The sequence below is a fragment of the Acinonyx jubatus genome, chromosome C1, assembly GCF_027475565.1.
Source record: "Acinonyx jubatus isolate Ajub_Pintada_27869175 chromosome C1, VMU_Ajub_asm_v1.0, whole genome shotgun sequence".
Lineage (NCBI taxonomy): Eukaryota > Metazoa > Chordata > Mammalia > Carnivora > Felidae > Acinonyx > Acinonyx jubatus.
Genome location: NC_069381.1, coordinates 17,289,466 through 17,307,411, shown reverse-complemented (window position 1 = coordinate 17,307,411; position 17,946 = coordinate 17,289,466). Strand labels below are relative to the sequence as shown.

The following is a 17,946-nucleotide window of genomic DNA, read 5'->3' as shown; positions in this document are numbered from 1 at the left end:
GGGATTTATGACCTCAGAGGAGCTGTGGGTTCGAACCAGTGTTGGGCTGTGGGTGGACTGGCAGGGGGCAGGGAACTCAAAGATCTGGGGCGCTGCCAGGAAAAGGCAAATTCTTAAAGTTAATAGTTTTAAGTGATTTTTAAAATCCTTGCTGGCAAAGAGGCCTGCCTCTCCCCAGTATCAGCGCTTCCTCATTCTTTGAATCCGCGGCTCCGCGGTATTCGGCGTCAGACCAGCCTGAGGAAGCCTGTTTGCAATTTAACCGGGTTGTGAACGCCCAGGGCTGGCGGAGGCGGGGCCGAGGGTCACGTTTTGCATAAGGGGGCGTGCCTTCGAGGCGGGCTCTATAAGTACGGGCCGCTGAGAGCGTGCGCGCGTTGCCAGCTGCCTTAGGGGTCCGTTGGCTCTCTGGGTCCTTTCGGCACCTCCGGTCTCATTCCTCAATATGAAGGCGCTGAGCCCGGTGCGCGGCTGCTACGAAGCGGTGTGCTGCCTGTCTGAACGCAGCCTGGCCATCGCGCGGGGCCGCGGCAAGGGTCCGGCAGCCGAGGAGCCGCTGAGCCTGTTGGACGACATGAATCACTGCTACTCGCGCCTGCGAGAACTAGTACCCGGAGTACCGCGAGGCACTCAGCTTAGCCAGGTGGAAATCCTGCAGCGCGTCATCGACTACATTCTGGACCTGCAGGTGGTTCTGGCCGAGCCCGCCCCGGGACCCCCAGACGGCCCGCATCTTCCCATCCAGGTGTGTGGGGGCGTGCGCGGGAGCCGGGGCGGGGCTGAGCTCCAGAGCCCGGATGCTGCTGAGAACCACCCCCCCCCCCCCGCCCCCGAGCGTTCCCAAATACCATGCATAACTTTCCCCTCTTTTCTTTCTCCCAGACAGCCGAGCTCGCTCCGGAACTTGTGATTTCCAACGACAAGAGGAGCTTCTGCCACTGACCTGGCAGTCCTGGCGCCTCCAGGTGAGTATCCGCCGCCTTCTCCAGGGGCTGGAGGTGGGGCGGTGCTTAAACGACAAATCATGGAATTGGTAGGCCTGCCAAGGGATTGGGGCCTCCTCAGCGTAGGGAAAACGAGGCCAGAGAGGGGCTAGTGACTTACCCGTGGTCACATCAAATGAATGACGGAACCAATTCCCATCCAGTGTGCGTTTCAACCTTCAACGCACTTTGCCCCTGCCCTCCCCCCCGTGGCCAAAGACACGAGAAAGTAGGCGCAGGTAAATAAAATAGCCGTTCTGTTTGGAGTTTGGTAAAGGAAGCTGTGTCTTTCAGCCCTTGTCCAACTAGTGTCAATTCCAAGAGGGCGGGGTGGTTGCGAGCTCCGCCTGTGGTCCTTTGGCGCCAACTGGGTGGGGGCAGCGTGGGGCGCGGAGTTATCAGCTGGAGGTAGAGACCAAGTTTCCTCCCTGGCGCCGGGCAGTCTGCGGACGGCCCCCGCCTCGGCGCGCTCGGCGGAAACTGATGGCTCCCTGGTCTTCTTTCCTCCCCCGCCCAGAACGCAGGTGCTGGCGCCCGTTCCGCCTGGGACCCCAGGAACCTCTACGGCCGGAAGCCCGAAGGCATGGATGGGCCCCAACCTCGCCCTGCCCACTTGACTTCCCCGAACCCCTGCCTCGAGGCTGGACCTGGCGCCCAGGAGCGAAGGACTGTGAACTTGGGTGGCCTAAAGGGCCAGAGCTAGCTCTGGGCACCAGCTGGGCAACGTCACCCAGCCCCCACCCCACCCCCAGGTTTTAAAGACTATCTTTCAGAGGGTGGAGGTGGGGGGTGGGGGGGAGTGGCTGCTCTCCAAAGTCTGCCAAGGCAGCAGTAGAGCTGGTCTTCTGGTCTCCTTGGAGAAAGGCTCTGTTGCCCTGATTATGAACTCTATAATAGAGTATATAGCTTTTGTACCTTTTTTGCAGGAAGGTGACTTTCTGTAACCATGCAATGTATATTATTAAACTTTTTATAAAAGTTAACATTTTGCATAATAAACGGTTTTTAAACACTTGAGTATATAGTTTGGTTCCTTAAGTTGCTAACACTCTGCGAAGACTGAATTTAGGGGAAATACATGTCCTTGGACCTTGGGGAAAAAGCAAACTTGCTTATTTAAGGGGGATGGGAAAATGCCAGCTAAGACTGGAGTGTGTGTGGGGGGGGGGGGTGGGGAGTGGAAAAGGCTCATGATGGGAGCTCCACATCCATTGAGGTTTGGGTGCAGAGAAGATCCTGGCCCTTGTCCCCTCATTTTACAGATGAGGGAAGATGTGAGGGGAAGTGACTAGCACAAGCTCACCCAGCAGGTTGGGAGCTCAGGATAGAAGTTAGGTTTCCTGAGCCCCAGTTCTTAGGTCCCTTGAGCTCTTTGCTGCATTACCAGATGGTCGTCTTCTTCAATGTCATTAATGATTCATGAGGTCTTTCTAGCAGGGGATGTGGAAGAGTAGTCTCACCTGGTGCCCAGACGGGTGGTGGTTGATAGACCCATTTCAGAGATGAATAAGCACATGGGGGCCTGGTTTCATTTCCCTCCTCATGCTCTCTGGTTTGGCTTCCCCTTGGGCTTTCAAATTTGGAAAAAGTAGGAGAGGGGTTTTTTTCGTCCCTCAAATCCCTAGCCACTCTGATCAGAATGATTTGGGTGCTCGTTGGAAATACTAGTTCCAACTAGTTGGTAGTTGAGGGCTCTGAGACTAGACTGGGAATTTGAAGAAGCTGCCCTACAGCCTCCAATGCTTCCGGTATTTCCTTCCTATAACACCTCCATCGGGAGTCTACTCTGTAAAGCATCTTTATCCCTTTTTTAGAAATGGAGAAACCGAGGCTCAGTAGATAATGGGTCTCAGTCAGGTTCTCAGAGCCCCTTGAGAGAAAGCGATGGGATTTTAACCTAACTACAGTGACTATAGCTGTAGGGGACAGGGACAGAGCCTGAGACTGGCCATCCCATAGGTCCAGGTCTGAGAGTAGGGCAGAAGACAAGACCCCCCCCCCAAACCCACACCATCCCCTTTTGCCCCCCACCTGGCAGCTCCCCAGGTGGGCTCCACCAGGCTCCTGGCCTCACTAGATTCCTGTTTATGATATGATCTCATCTGTGTTGGCCCCTGGCATGAGTTACTTCAATATTTCATAACAAACAGGTCACGTCATCACCCTTCATGCCTTAACCTTGGTGAGCTTTCAGGGGTGAACAGGGGCATGTGCAGGGGGGCAAGGGGGGGGGAACTTCTGTCTTTGCTAACCGGCTGACCAGCCGTTCCTGTTTCCTGGTTTCTTCTGACGATCCGATGGCAGGTATGAACACTCTTCAGAAAATACATGCACACACCTTTGGACAGTAATAGCAGACCTCCAGTCCCCTGGGAAGTCCTCAGTCCCCATGCGTGGAACTCTTGCTCAAACCAGGTAGACCCAGGTTGGGTCCACCTCGGTTTGGATTGTTGGGCGTGCTTTGCTGGCTCTGGAGACAGCCACACGGGTGCAGATCCTGACTCTGTCCCATGCTAGCTATACAACTGCAAGCTAGACTGCCTCTCTTTGACCTTCAGGTTCCACATCTAACTAATTGCTGATCCTGAGCATACTATTCGGAGGGCCCCGGCTCTACATTAGACCATGAACTGCAGTAAAGCCAGGCACTGAGCTTCTACCTTTCTGCCATAGCATGCTGCTTCCTGCTCACTCAGAAGCGGTGGGAGACTGGAGAAGGGTGGAAGGAGCCGAATGGCTCATCTGCCAGGTGACCTTGAGCAAGCCGCTTCACCTCTCCAAGCCTCTCTCCTCCTTTGCCCAGCAGCTGGCAGCTCTCGAACTCTCCCTCCCTGGACAGAAGATAAGGGTGGGAAAGTTCTTTGAAATGCATCACACACCTACAAGGTATTATTAAGCTAATTCCAAGGAAATTGCCTGTCAGGTCTGCTGAGACTGAGCTGTTCAGGTGGCCGGGACAAAAGCTGAAACCAGGCTGCCAATTCATTAGTCATTAGAGAGTGAAAGCAATTTGGCCTCAGGTCGGAAAAGTCTGAGAGAGAGGATAGTGTCTTCTGTCATAATCACCTATTGAGTGCCTGCCAGATGCCAGGCTCTATTTTATCTTCTTTTCTTCTAAGCCTCACCACAACCCAGCAAAGTGGGTGTCATTATCCCCATTTTACAGAAGAAACCGATTCAGAGGGGCTGAGGAACTGGATGCCGGTCACACCACAAAGAAGTGGCACAGCAAGGATTAGGAAGCCCAAGTCCGCGGAGCTTCAAAACCCACGTCCTCACGTCGACTCCAGGCCAGTTCTTCTCCCTCTCCATTCCCTGTGCCGGGTACTAGTTCAGTCCCCAGTGGGTGCTTGCTGAAGGAACGACCCAGGGCCACCTCGGGTCTCTCCCTCCTTTGTGAAAGGGGGTGACGGTCCTTCCCTTACAGGTTTGGAATTCAGATGAAAGGGAACATACATGAAGCATATGTCAGGCTCTCTGAAACACAAGGGTCAGTAAGACTCAGCGTCTTACGTCCATTATCGCATCAGCTCTGAAATAGGGCCATTTGGGAGAGATTTGTACTTTGTAAATAAAAAACAAAACGAAACTAACAAAACAGGCTCAGAACACGCGAAGTAACTTGCCCGAGGCCACCCAGCGCCTAAGTAACCAAGCAGGGATTCAAATTCATGCCCGTGACACCGGAGATGATGCCCTTTGGAGGAGGCCAGTGATAGCTCTCCCCGGCTGCGGATGCACCCGACAACCTTCAATTATCTGTTTTCCCGGCCTCATCACCTCTCACGGCCACCACTCTTCATTCCCCAGGCTACACTCTAAAGCCTCCTGTCGCTCTCTTTCCCGCAGAACAGCTTCTCGGCTCCCCTCTGCCCGCGCTCCCCACCCTGCAGCTGGGCAGCCGCTTTCCACCCGCCGCGGCTCGGAGCCCGGGCAGGGGTGGAGCCTCGGCCCACGTGGCCCGGAGCCCAGCAGGGCGGAGGAGAGCCGGCCCCGCCCCTCGCCCCGCCCCCGGCCCGGCGACCCGCGCTCCACCCCCCCCCCCCCCCCCGCGGGCCCTGGGGGCCGCTCGCAGGTGTTCACTGGCGCCCGGATGTCTGAGCTCTGGCTCCGCTCTGGCTCCGGCTCCCTCCGCAGCCTGCGGGCGGGGCTCCCAGCCCATCCGGAGCCTCGCGGCGCCCCCGCCGCTCTGCCAGCAGCGCGGCCTCCCAGTTCCCAGCCTCCCGGCCTGGGGGGGGCCCCCCACCCAGCGGAGTCGCTGACCCGACTGCTCTCCCGCTGCCCCCAGCTGCGCTCGGGCCGCTGCAGCCTCAGCGTGCCCCCACCCCGCTTCCTGCCTAGGCAGTTTTGCCCTGGCCGGGCGGCCGCCCTGGATCGCACCCCGTTCCTTCCTTCCTTCATTCTTTCAGGCTACTCGCATTCCTCGAGCGCCTGCGACGTGCCCCGCACAAGGCCAGTCCGACCTTCCGAGTGTGGCCCCAGGCCCACCGGGGTTCTCCGGGAAGCCTCTGTCCTCCGCCCCAGTCTCCCTCCCCATCCCGCCCCACTCTCCTCTCTGATGTCCTGTTTCACCCACAATTTAGCATTGAATTGTTCTCTGGTTATTTCTCCTGTGAAGGGTCAGTCAGTGACAAGGTCAAGGGGTCTCCTTGTGACCCAAATCAGGGGTGAGTCTGAAAGTAGGGTAAGGAGTCAGAGTGTGGCCAGAGCTGGAATTCTGCCAGACTGCGGCAGGGTTTGCGGATAAACCTGCTGGCGGATAAACCCAGAGCCTGGGTTAACAGACACGGTGGGAAGGTCAGTCTGAGTAGCCATCAGTGGTCGAGGTTAGTGAGTCAGTCTATGGGTCGGGTAGGTGGACAGTCCAGATCAGGGCTGTAGGTTACTTAGGAAAGGATTTGAGGATTGCCTTTGACAAGTCAGATAAAGGGGGTGGGGGGGGGTGGTGCTGTAACGTTTGAACTCAGATTCATATTCCTCCAGAGCTGGGGGCTGACTGTAGGTAGTCTCCCCCCTAAACCACCCAAGCTGTAGAACTGACTTTCCATCTGGGGACCCTCCTTCTCCTCAACACCACCACCCCACTCCACTTGGTGCCAGATGTAGGAGGCAGAGCCCTCACGGGGCCAGACCATGGTCAAAGGGAGCCCAGGGGGGTAGTAACACTGGCCAAGGTAAGGAGGCCATACGCTTCCTGCGAACCCCACCCTGGAGCCACCTTGGTCTGGGGGTAAGTTGATGTTCTTCCCTGCACCTTTTGTCATTTGCTCGTAAATCTAAAGCTTGTCATGGATAGAAGGGCTCTTATGGGTCACAAATGTGGCCCAGAGAGGAGAAGGAACCTGCTCGGCGACACACAGAAAGTTGCTAGTCAAGACAGGACTCAAACCCAAGCCTCCTACCTGCCTATCTAAGGGCTCTTTTTGTGATATCTGCTTACCCTGAGCAGAGACCGTCATTCCCACTTTAGAGATGGGGCAGCTGAGACCCTGAGAGGCTTAGGGCCTCACACGCTTTCTACAGAGAGACTGTCAGGGGCTGGTCCACACCCCTGTCCCTCCGTGCACCCTGAGGATCTGGAAATGTGAAGTCAAGGACGGTGGTTCACTGGAGCATTGCCTCGTTGTCATTGCCACCCAGCCACCTCCCTCCTGCTCTCATTAGGAGCAAATGAAACAAGGGTGGCCAAGCATGAGTTGGAAGCTGGGGAGGGGAGAGAAACACTTTAAGAACTGCTGGGGAAAAGCTTAGCTGGGTTCTTGTGGAAACATATGGAACTCATTACCCTAAGTCGAGGTGGTCCCTGGCCAGCTGGCAGTTGGTTTGGGGCTAAAAGTGTGAGCTGTGTGGCAATAAGGGTACCAAGGCATGGCGGACCCCTTGGAAATACCCCACCTGCTCACTGATCCAGGTTCTTCTTGAACCTGGTTTTGTTTCTAGTCCATGCCATTTTTTAGCATTAAACCAAAAAAAAAAAAAAAAAGTTTAAAAATAAGGGTTTCAAGACATTCCAGGCCACTAGGCCACTGTAGGTCACGCGAGGAGGAGGTGAGGACTCGAGGACCATCAAGACAGATGCTACGGCACCACACACACACCCTGGCTCACACACATCCCTTCCCCAGCAGGGCCCCTGACAGGTCTTACTGTGGGGTCCAGATACACGAAGGATTGATCCCAGCTTCCATTCAGATGGGTCCCAAGGAGCCTAAATGTTGGTCACGCATCTCGTTAATGGCATTTTCCACCGTAGATTTGTCTCCTTCTACAAAGAGAGCAGCAAGAAGGTGTTCAAAAGAGGCCACTCACTCGTGCACAGCATTTTCATCTACATGGTAATAGGAGACTTGAGGGGCTGCCTCTATTTCACTCCTGCGAGGCCCACAGATATTAGGGGACCCACAAAAGGTCACCCTGGAGTAAGTGTCAGAGCCCAGGTCTCCAATACAGCCTCCACATCCAGTGCCGTTGATGTCTGTAGCTCTTTTAGAACTCTGTACAAACCAATGAATCATACAGAATTGGCCTCAGCCAGCCACTCGAGCCCTCCTGCACTTTCTGAGTCTGGGAATCAGACAGATGCTGGTTGAGATCCTGACTTTGCTGCGTATCAGCTGCGCCCTTACAGGTAAGTTACTTATCCTCTCCGAGCCTCACATGACTGCTTTGATGATTCAATCAGATGACATATGTAAAGTGCCTGGCACTGGGTAGGCCCTGGGTGACCCCAACCACAGAGCTAGCTGGGCATGGCTGTCACATTCCTCATATAATTCTTTGCTCATCTTTCCAGGGAGGCAGTGTTGTTGGCATAATCCAATCACGGCATCTCAGCACTGCCTGCCCAGCACAGATGCCCTTCAGAGCCCTTTCACACGCACCCAGGAGCATCTGATCAGCAAGACAGCCAGGTGTCTTGAGGAGTAGAGCTGGGACTAAAAGCAGGACTCCAGCCCCCTAGTACCTCCATTCCCAGGCTGTGCCACATTGGACAAGCTCCTTCACCTCCCTGAGCCTCAGTTCCCCCCCCCCTTTTTTTTTTTAAAGTTTATTTCTTTTGAGAGAGAGCAAGAGAGGGGCATCTGGGTGGCTCAGTCGGTTGAGTGTCCGACTTCAGCTCAGGTCATGATCTCATGGTTCGTGAGTTCAAGCCCCACATCAGGCTCCGTGCTGACAGCTCAGAGCCTGGATCCCGCTTTGGATTCTGTGTCTCCCTCTCTCTGCCCTTTCCCCACTCACACTCCGTCTCTCTCTCAAGAATAAATAAACATTAAAAAAATTAAAAAAAAAAGAGAGCAAGAGAGAGGGAGAGTCAGAGAGAAAGGGAGAGAGAGAATCCCGAACTGACTCCATGCTGTCAACACGGAGCCCAGCGTGGGGCTCGATCCCACAAACCATGGGATCAGGACCTGAGCAGAGATCAAGAGTCGGATGCTTAACCGACCGAGGCAGCCAGGCGCCCTGAGCCTTAGTTTTTCATCTGTAAAACCCCCAACGGCCCCTCTTTCAAAGGGTGGTCGTAGGAATGAAATAAGACAACAGAGGTAGAGTACCTGGTACAGGTGAGGGGCTTGGGGCTGGCAGCCTTCCTGATTTTATCAGGAGAAAGTCAAGCAGCAGCCAACTGTTTCTTCATCATCCTCACCTGCAAGTCCTTTTGCCAGTGTTCAATTGAACTGACAACAGATAATGCGGATGTTCTAATTCTTGGTGTTGAAATGCTTCTGTGTGCCCACATTGCTCCACTTGGCGGCTGCGTGAACTTGATCAGGGGACTTAACTTCTTTCATCCTTAGTTTCCGCATCTTTCTGCACCTATAAAACGGGGGTGATGGTTCCTGCAACCGTAGTGAGGATTAAACTAGTTAACACACAGAACTCTCAGACTGGTGCTTGGTACGTAAAAAGAGCCCCCCGATACTAGTTGTCTTTCGTTATCTTAAAAGACCACGGGAAGTTTACGTTCTCATGCATCCTATAGCCATCTGTGCTTTATGAAGTCATAATGTCTCAATTTTTTAAGTAACGTTGACATTTCAGAGAGATGCGCAGGTTTTCATCACATGCCTTTCTGAGACCCAGCCAACTTCACACGTAGTCACACATGTGCACACGCCCCTGCGCGTGTAGACACACACACTTTGAGAAAGCCATGCTACACTATGCTGCTTCCCAAATGGGCTGAAAGCACCCCTCTTACCTTGGACAACTGCCTGCACTCTCCCTCCCCCTCATCATGCTTTGCGGAGTGAGACGAGAGAGGGTGGTCACCTCTCTGACTTGGGAGCAAGTCCAGGCTCCAGCTCTTAAGCTGAGAGTTAGAGCCCGTGTCCCGGTCCTGGCTCTATCCCTCTCTTGCTGTGCAACCCTGAGCAGGTACCTTCACTTCTCTGAGCCTTGGCATCTCCTCTGTGAAAAGGGGCTGACCGTTCCTACCTTGCAGGATTGTTGTAAGGATTAGGGAAATCCTAGAAAGCCTGGCACACAGTGGCTGCCCCATAAATGAGAGCTGTTAAGAGCTTGGCTGTTTTTTAAATTTAGTAAAAGCTATCTTTTATATATTCCTCAATAAAATGGGGCCATTGTTTCTATGCCTTACATAAGATGTTTTATTGGTTTTATTTATTTTTTTTTAATTTTTTTAACTTTATTTATTTTTGAGACAGAGAGAGAGCATGAACGGGGGAGGGTCAGAGAGAGAGGGAGACACAGAATCTGAGCGGTCAGCACAGAGCCCGACGCGGGGCTCGAACTCACGACCGCGTGATTGTGACCTGAGCCGACGTCGGACGCTTAACCGACTGAGCCACCCAGGCGCCCCTGTTTTATTGGTTTTAAACACATCTGTTAATCCAACAAAGGTTCCCCCCCCCAAACATTACTTTATTTCCCATTTTATTCATATTTTACAATGTCTGGGCAAATCGTTGAAGCCTCCTGAGGCTCAGTTTCCTTATCTCTAAAATGGGGAAAATGCCTTCCTCACCAGGTTGTTTTGAGAATTTAATGAGGTGGTGTATGTAAAAGTGCTTTGTAAAGTCAAACAAGTGGAAGAGATTATTTTCTGCCCTCGTTGCCCTTCCCCTCTCACTAGGCTGAATTCCTCAAAGACAGGAGGGAGTTTTGTTAACCTTTGTATCCCCAGCACTGAATGTGTAGTAATAAACCTAGTAATAATAGTGACAGCGATAAGAACTTTCATTTCTTGAACACCCACTGTGTGCCGTGTCCCAGACTAAGTGCATCATCGTAGGGGAAGGAGGAAGGATAGACATTTAGAAGTTTTTGGTTCCCTCTGCTGATTATTTAAAGGTGAAGGAATTGTTTCACTTTTCCCATGGGCAAGTTCTGTCTTCTATACTGCAGATAAATTAATCTCATTCTCGGGTCTTATACATTGTTTGGCCAACCCAGTCGGGTAACAAGAATAGTAGTTTTTAGTTTCCTTATCCACAAAATGGGCTTGTGAGCAACTTGCCTCATAGAAAAGTGTCCCACAAATGACAGCTTGCCTTCCCTCTTCTTTCCTCCCCACCTCCTCACACCTTTCCTTTGGAGAAGATGGTGATAGGTCAAGATGACTGGGCAGAGGGCTGAGTCCCTTCACCCCTCTGGACTTTTGTTTCTTTTTGGCACAGGAAGATCTTTCTGGAATAATTCCCTGATTCTGAAACCCTCCGAGTCTTGCCTCTTTCAGAAATTCTCCCTTATCGGCTACACTGCCAAATACTCGACTCACCCAAATACCACATGCCCCCCACGAGCATGTTGTGTGTTCCAAGTAGATTTAAATTCTAGGGGCGCCTGGGTGGTTCAGCAGGTTAAGCCTCCGGCTTCAGCTCGGGTCATGATCTCACTGTTAGTGAGTTTGAGCCCTGCATCAGGCTCTGAGCTGTCCTGGAGCCTGCTTCAGATTCTGTGTCTCCCTCTCTCTCTGCTGCCCTCCCCCCAAGTGAAATAAACATTAAAAAAATTTTTTTAAGTCCTAGAAGGCAGAGTTGTGTGTTAGGGGTTTGATTTCTATTTCCCTAAGCATTTCTTCATCATCTCACTTCATCCTTTATAAACCTTTCGAAGTCCCCAGGTCACAGATGAGGCAGCTAAGTCTAAGAGACAAAAAGAGCCTCGGTTAAGACCAGAGAGCCAGTCCTATGACCCAAGACATGCCAGGAGCCTATGTGAGCTCAGGTACTCTCTAGTACCTTCTTTTCTTTTTTCTTTAAAGATTTTATTTGGGGCGCCTGGGTGGCTCAGTCGGTTAAGCATCTGACTTCAGCTTAGGTCATGATCTCACGGTTTGTGGGTTCGAGCCCTGCAGCGGGCTTTGTGCTGACAGCTCGGAGCCTGCTTCAGAGCCTATGTCTCCCTCTCTCTCTGCTCCTCCCCCACTCTCACTCTGTATCTCTGTCAAAATCGACATTAAAAAAAAAGATTTTATTTATTTTTATCAGGTAAACTCAGCACCCAACATGGGGCTTGAACTCATGACCCTGAAATCAAGAGTCACATGCTCTACTGACTAAGCCAGCCAGGCACCCCCTTTGAGTGCCTTCTCGATACCAGGCTCTGTGCTTGGTTCATCCTCCCAGTAATTTAAAAAAGCACAAGTTGTCCCCACTTTCCAGACAAGTAAGCTGGGATTTGGACAGGTAAAGTAACGCGCCCAAGCCAGACAGCAGTAAGAGACAGAATCCTGATTTGATCAGGGCTGCCTCCTGAATGTGTGATTTTTGTTTAATATTTTGAGGCACTTTTGCCATTTGGGGGCCTCGGAAGATGGCCTCTCCAAGTCTCTGCAGTGGTAGTCTTTTACCCCAAAGTAAGGAGTGACTTCCAAGGCTGACCCCATGCCCAGTTTTCTCAGCCTCAGCAGCAGGGTCAGGGGATTCCTAGAGCACAGCACACAGAGCTCCTGCAGCAGCATCTGCATCAAGTGCCCCCATCCCCAAAGCCCATTGTCTCCCCAGGAGACAATACAGATAAAGGACCCAGCCTAGTGGGCTGCCTGCATCAATCTGTAACCATGGAAACCCCTAGGGAGACAATTCCAAAGCTCCCCCAGCCACCCTCCGCCCTGCAGCTGTGGCTCCAGGAACCCAGCCTCCAGCAGAAGGGGCATCGCTGATAATTGCCACCCCCCACCACTACACTACCAAATGGGACACAGCTGGGCTCTCCTCCCCACACATCGTCCCAGCCTCTCAGTCCTAGAACTGGTGTTAGCAAAGGGGCCTTGGATACATTTAAGGCCTAAAGTTTATTTCTGTTGCAGGAAGGTCAGTTCCGTGAGATTCGGGCGCAGGCTGAGATAGATCATTGATCCCAGGGTTGCCCACAGGGGGAAAGGGGACTCTGAATCCTTAACCCTTGAACTGTCAACCGGGCCTCCCAGGAAGGGCTTAGGTCCTCAGCACATGACTCCCCTCTGGTGGCCAGTTGCTGTAATTGTCAGTGGAGGCTCCAGGGAGGAACAAAAATGACTTCTTCCTGGGTAGCTGCTGTGATCCAGACACCTACACATATTAGATCTAATCCTCATAACTACCCTGTGAGGTGGGTATTCTTACCCTACTTACATGTACTGAAGCCAAGGCTTTCTGAGGAAATCCTGAAGAAAGGCTAGATGGCAGAGTGGATGAACCCTGGCTCAAAACCTGCCCCATCATCACCAGCCCTGTGACCCTGGGCAAATTACCTAAACTTTCTGAGCCTCAGTTTCTTCATCTGCAAAGCTGGGGTGATAACAATACATAGTTCATAGGGATGTTATGAGGATTACATGAGTTAAGATTTCTAAGCTGTCAGAATGGTGACTGGCACATAGTAAATAAATACAATTCTGGGCCCTCATACTCAAGCTCTGTGCCTTCAAGGCATATCATTGAACTACTCCTGGCCTCAGTTCTTTCATCCGTAAAGTGGGGCTAATCGTGGCTTCCCCACAGGGCTGTTGTGATCACGTGGATTTGTGGATTTGGGGTATGAATGTGCTTGCTTTGCTACTGTTACCATTGCTGCTTTTAATCTGCCTGTAGGGGGAGGAACAATCATGAGGGTGGGGGGCAAGTGGGATTAGAAAGTAAGGGGACGCCTGCGCGGCTCAGTCAGTTAACTGTCTGACTTGATCTCGGCTCAGGTCATGATCTCACGCGTTGGGCTCTGGGCTGACAGAGTGCAGCCTGCTTGGGATTCTCCCTCTCTCCTCTGTGCCCCTCCTCCCGCTCTCTCTTTTTCAAAATAAATAAATAAACTTAAAAAAAAAAAAAAAAACAAGGAGAGTAAGGCCAGGAGAAGGTGGTGCCTGAGAATACTGGCCCCTGTGACCTCTTTGGCCCCACAAGGTCCCCAGTTCCCCTAATGTAGAGTCACAAAGAGATTCTGACAGTGGCCAGAAGCTTTCCTGGGAAGAGATTGGGAGTGATCCTTCAGCCATTCTAAAAAACTTCCATTGAGTTCAGTTCAGTAAGCAATTCTCGCACTTCTGCTCTGTGATGGACGCTGGGCTGGATACTGGAGTGTAATGATAGACAAGACAAGGAACAGCTTAAATCTGGAGAAGAGGATAGAACAGAAGAACCACTGTAATTACACTGTGAAATGATGACAGCTTGAGATTCTTAATAGGAGGTGGGGAGCAGGCATCAGAGTTCTGATGGGGGGTGGGTGGTAGGAGCTATCACCACCCAGACCCATATGAACGTCACCTGGACTCCAAAGGCTGGTGTCTTACTTATTTCAAGAGGATTCTGAGTCTTCTTTTCTTAGTTTTTTAAAGTTTATTTCTTTATTTTGAGAGAGAGAGAGAGAAAATTCCAAGCAGGCTCCGCACTGCCAGTGCAGAGCCCCACGCGGGGCTCAAACCCACAAACCCATGAGATCATGACCTGAGCTGAAGTCCAGAGTCGGATGCTTAACTGCCTGAGCCACCCAGGCACCCCGAGTCTTATTTTTCAATGTTGGTAATTGATCTGGATCCTTGATTTTGCTGTCCCAGGTTCCAGTTCTGTTAATCTGAAGAGTTCTAGAATACCCACTGTTATTGAATGTTGTTTGAGATCACATATGTATACAAGGTACACAGCATTCTCAATGATTTGTGTATCTGAGAAACTTGTGTCTGAGAGCAGACCTTTTTTTTCCTGGTGGAAGAGACAAGACACATGGGTGGCTCAGTCGGTTAAGCGTCCAACTCTTGGTTTCAGCTCATGTTGTGATCTCGTGAGTTGGAGCCCGCATGGGTGGCTCATGAGTGGAGTGGGTGAGTTGGAGCCCCATATGGGGCTCTGTGCTGACAGCACGGAGCCTGCTTGGGGTTTTTTCTGTCTCTCTGACCCTCCCCCCTCTCTAAATAAATAAACATTAAAAAAAAAAAAAGAGGAGAGAGGACATAGGTAAACAGGGAAAGCAGGGATGTTAGAGGGGAGTCAGAAGTGCATTCGATCAGAGCCTAAGGTCCTTGTGTGAAGGGGGCTGAAAACCAGAGGGGCTGGGGGCAAAGGGGTGGCCAGGCCATGGTGGGGAACTTCTTGCCAGAACTTACTAAGCTAGAGAGTGACAAGGTCAGGTGTGCATTTTAAAGAGTTCCTGCAGGAAGAGGAGAGAATTAATTGGTAATTGCAGGAATTGTGGGTGGCGCTTGCCTACCCTACTAGTCTGGGCATCTCTATTGGGACTTGAATCCGACTGCCCTCCTACAACATGGGACCACCTTCACAGGACCCAACATCTGTGAAAATCATCTCCAGGGTCTGGAGACATCTGGGAAGAATCCGGCCAATTTGGTAGCCCTGGCCTTCCAGCAGGGCTGCGTTTTTCACATCTTTTTTCTCCTCCCCAAGCCCACAGTGTGTGGGGGGGGGGCGGGGGGAGGGCGGTGGGAGCTGACTTGTTGACCAGAATAGGTAGCCTTGCAGATTTAGGGCAGTTGCCTGAGTTTACCTCTAGATGGCAGCCTTAACCCTTAAACCTCACCAGCTTCCACCCAAAGGCCAGAGAGGAGAGAAAAGGAGTAACTACCAAGCTTGCCCAGCCACCTTAAGTGCACATCATTATCTCTGGTTTACAGTTGAGAAAACTAAGGCTCCAAGAGAGGCGAAGTCATGGGTCCAAAGTCACACAGATAGGCAGGTGGAGTGGAACTCAACTTCTTTTCAGCTTCTCTTGAGCCGTAATTTGCTCACCTGTGAAACGAAACTGATCCACCTCTGGCAACACAACCCTATTTTCTGTCACTATAGATTTACCTATTCTGGACATTTCACATTAATGGAATCATACAATAGATGGCCTTCCATGTCTGGTTTCTTCCACTTAGCGTAATGTTTTCAAGGGTTTCCGTGTTGTAGCCTGTATCAGTCCATCATCCCATTTTATGACCGAATAATTTTCCATTGTACGGCTAACACATGAAATGTATCCATTCATCCACTGATGGACATTTGGGTTGTTTCTACTTTTTGGTTATTATGAATAAGTCTGCTGTGAACACTCATTCTCAATTCTTTTGGGTATACATCTAGGAGTGATATTCCTGCGTCTTATGGTAACTCTCTGTACAACTTTTTGAGGAACCGGCAAACTTTTTTTCCAAACCGTCAAACTTTTTTTCCAGTTTACATTCCTCCTGAAGTGTATGAGAGTTCCAATTTCTCCACATCCTGGACACTTGTTTTTGTCAGTCTCATCAATTACAGCCATCCCAGTGGGTGTGAATCTCATTGTGGTTTTGATTTCCTTTCCCTAATGGGCAGAGATTTTTCTCCCTTCCTTCCCACAGTGCCCATTTGGCTTCTCTCTTGATTTTAGGTTCATCTGAACAGGTAACACACTGGGGAGCCCCCAAACAGGAGGTCTGTACCTTCAGGAAGCTTCTATCAAGAATTTTGTATTTTGGGGGCGCGTGGGGGGCTCGGTCGGTTAAGCCTCCGACTTCGTCTCAGGTCATGATCTCACAGTTCGTGGGTTTGAGCTCCACGTCGGGCTCTGTGCTGACAGTTCAGAGCCTGGAACCTGCTTCGGATTCTGTGTCTCCCTCTCTCTGCCCCTCCCCTGCTCATGCTCTGTCTCTCAAAAATAAATAAAATGTTTTTTTAAAAAAAAAAAAGAGTTTTGTATTTTGATAAGCAAGACTTTGAACAGAGGGAATCTGAGCATTTTTCAGGAGACGATACACCAGAGATGAGGTACACCAGTTGGAATGGAAGTTTGCTTGGGTTTGGGAACTTTTCCAGAGTTTTGGGGTGTGTCTGGAATAGGGTCTTTCTCCCTTACCAGCTGTGTAGCCTTAAGCAAGTTCTTTAATGTCCCCCATGCCTTGGCTTCCTCGTCTGGGAAATGGCACTAAGCATCCCTAACTTATTTAGTTGGGTGGGGCACACTCTTTCCACCCTCACCAATGTCTGCAGCAGTAGAACCCTGGATTCAGTAGCGGAATGTACCCTCCTTCACCTGGGACACTGGGGATAAGCTCTTTATTCAGAATGACTCAGTGCCTTGGGAGCCAGAGGTCTGAGTTCAGTTCCTGGTCTCATCTCTAACCAGCCCTTGGTCAAATCTCCCTGCATGTTTAAGCCTCAGTTTTCTCATCTGTCCAAATTGCACCTGTGTTATAGGGAAATATCAAGGTGATAGTGCATATAAAGTGCCTAGCTGGGTGCTTTATGCTGGGAGGTGCTCAGGAAATGTGAATTATCATCACCATATCACGGAGCACAGGCCTACTATGGCCTGGCACCCTCAAGAGAGGACGGCAGAAAGATGAAAACAAAGCATGGGTCCTGTTCCCAAGGAGCCTAGAGTTTCCTTAAATGTCTGACTTCAGGCTTTTTGCTCCTGCCGCTCTGCCATTTGAGTTGGGCCTTAAAGCTGTGCCAGAGTTGAGCATGAGGGGATGGAAGGGAGAAGGGGCCTTGGGGATATGGAGCCACGGTAGCAAAACCTGGGAGATGGGAGCGTGTAACCCAGGAATGGAAAACTGCAAATGTTGTAGTTTGGTTCCACTGGGGCTTCTTCTGGTCCATCTCGCACAAATCTTAGATAAAATATATTAAGTGCCGGGGCACCTGGCTGGCTCAGTTGGTGGAGCATGTACCTGTTGATCTGGGCGTTGTGAGTTCAGTCCCACGTTGGGTGTAGAGATTACTTAAATATATGTTAAAAAGAAACAAATAAAATAAAATATATTAAGGGCACAGTAGTGCCCCTCTGAGGACTTTGAGGACAACTTGCTGAATCGCACAGTAAATAGACAGGTCACTTTTGCCATCCCCATTTCAAAGATGAGGAAATTGAGGCTCAGAGAGGCCCAGTAACCTGATCAAGAGCACACGCTAGGAATGGATGGGGCAGGGATTCGTGTTTGGGGAGATAGACTACAGATGTGCTCCCACAGGAATTAGTCAGTTCCCAGGCAGTGAAACTAAAGCCAGCCCCAGCTGCCCGAAACTCAACCACAGAGAGCTGGCTCTTGGCCCCCTTGCTGGCTCCCTTCTTTAGTCTCAGCCCCACCCTACCACCCCCATTTCCCTTCCTGGCCCTAGGGCTCTGCTCCTCCCCCAAACCTGCTCTGCCACAATTCCTTCCAGGATCCTTCATCTGTAAAATGGGGATAATGATAGTGCCTGTCTCAGGGGGGTGTTGTGAGAATCATCACCACCACCATTTCAATAGTGCCTCAGAGTCCTGTGAAATCAGCCGAGTAGAAGCATTGTCTGCGCTTGATAGTTGAGGAAACTGAGGTTGAGGGGTGGAGCAGCAGCCTGTCCAGGGGTGCTCAGCTAGGAAGCAGAGAACGCGACTTGACTTGACTTGGAGCCTCCTTACCACTAAACAGAGCTTTGTTTGTGGAGTCGAAACACACTACGCATGGGAAGAGGTCAAGAAGCACTCTGGGAGGGGGAGGCAGGCAGGGAAGGCTTCCTGGAGGAGGTGAGGTTTAAGCTGGGCCTTGAAGGATCAGTGAAAT

General features: G+C 51.2%; 1 protein-coding gene across 1 annotated transcript; it reads left to right on the top strand.

The window, feature by feature from the left end:
* Nucleotides 1–359: 359 nt before the first annotated feature.
* Nucleotides 360–2,000, top strand: ID3 (inhibitor of DNA binding 3). The gene is made up of 3 exons (XM_027060107.2): nt 360–745; nt 883–965; nt 1,501–2,000. The coding sequence occupies exons 1-2, from the start codon at nt 446–448 to the stop codon at nt 940–942; spliced, it is 360 nt and encodes a 119-aa protein (XP_026915908.1). The 5' UTR covers nt 360–445; the 3' UTR covers nt 943–965; nt 1,501–2,000.
* Nucleotides 2,001–17,946: the final 15,946 nt, after the last annotated feature.

Bases quoted from the DNA above. Each gene is read 5' to 3' on its own strand.
- ID3 (XM_027060107.2), top strand. From the start codon at position 446: ATGAAGGCGCTGAGCCCGGTGCGCGGCTGCTACGAAGCGGTGTGCTGC. The intron at 746-882 runs GTGTGTGGGGGC...TCTTTCTCCCAG, and splicing joins GCCCGCATCTTCCCATCCAG to ACAGCCGAGCTCGCTCCGGA.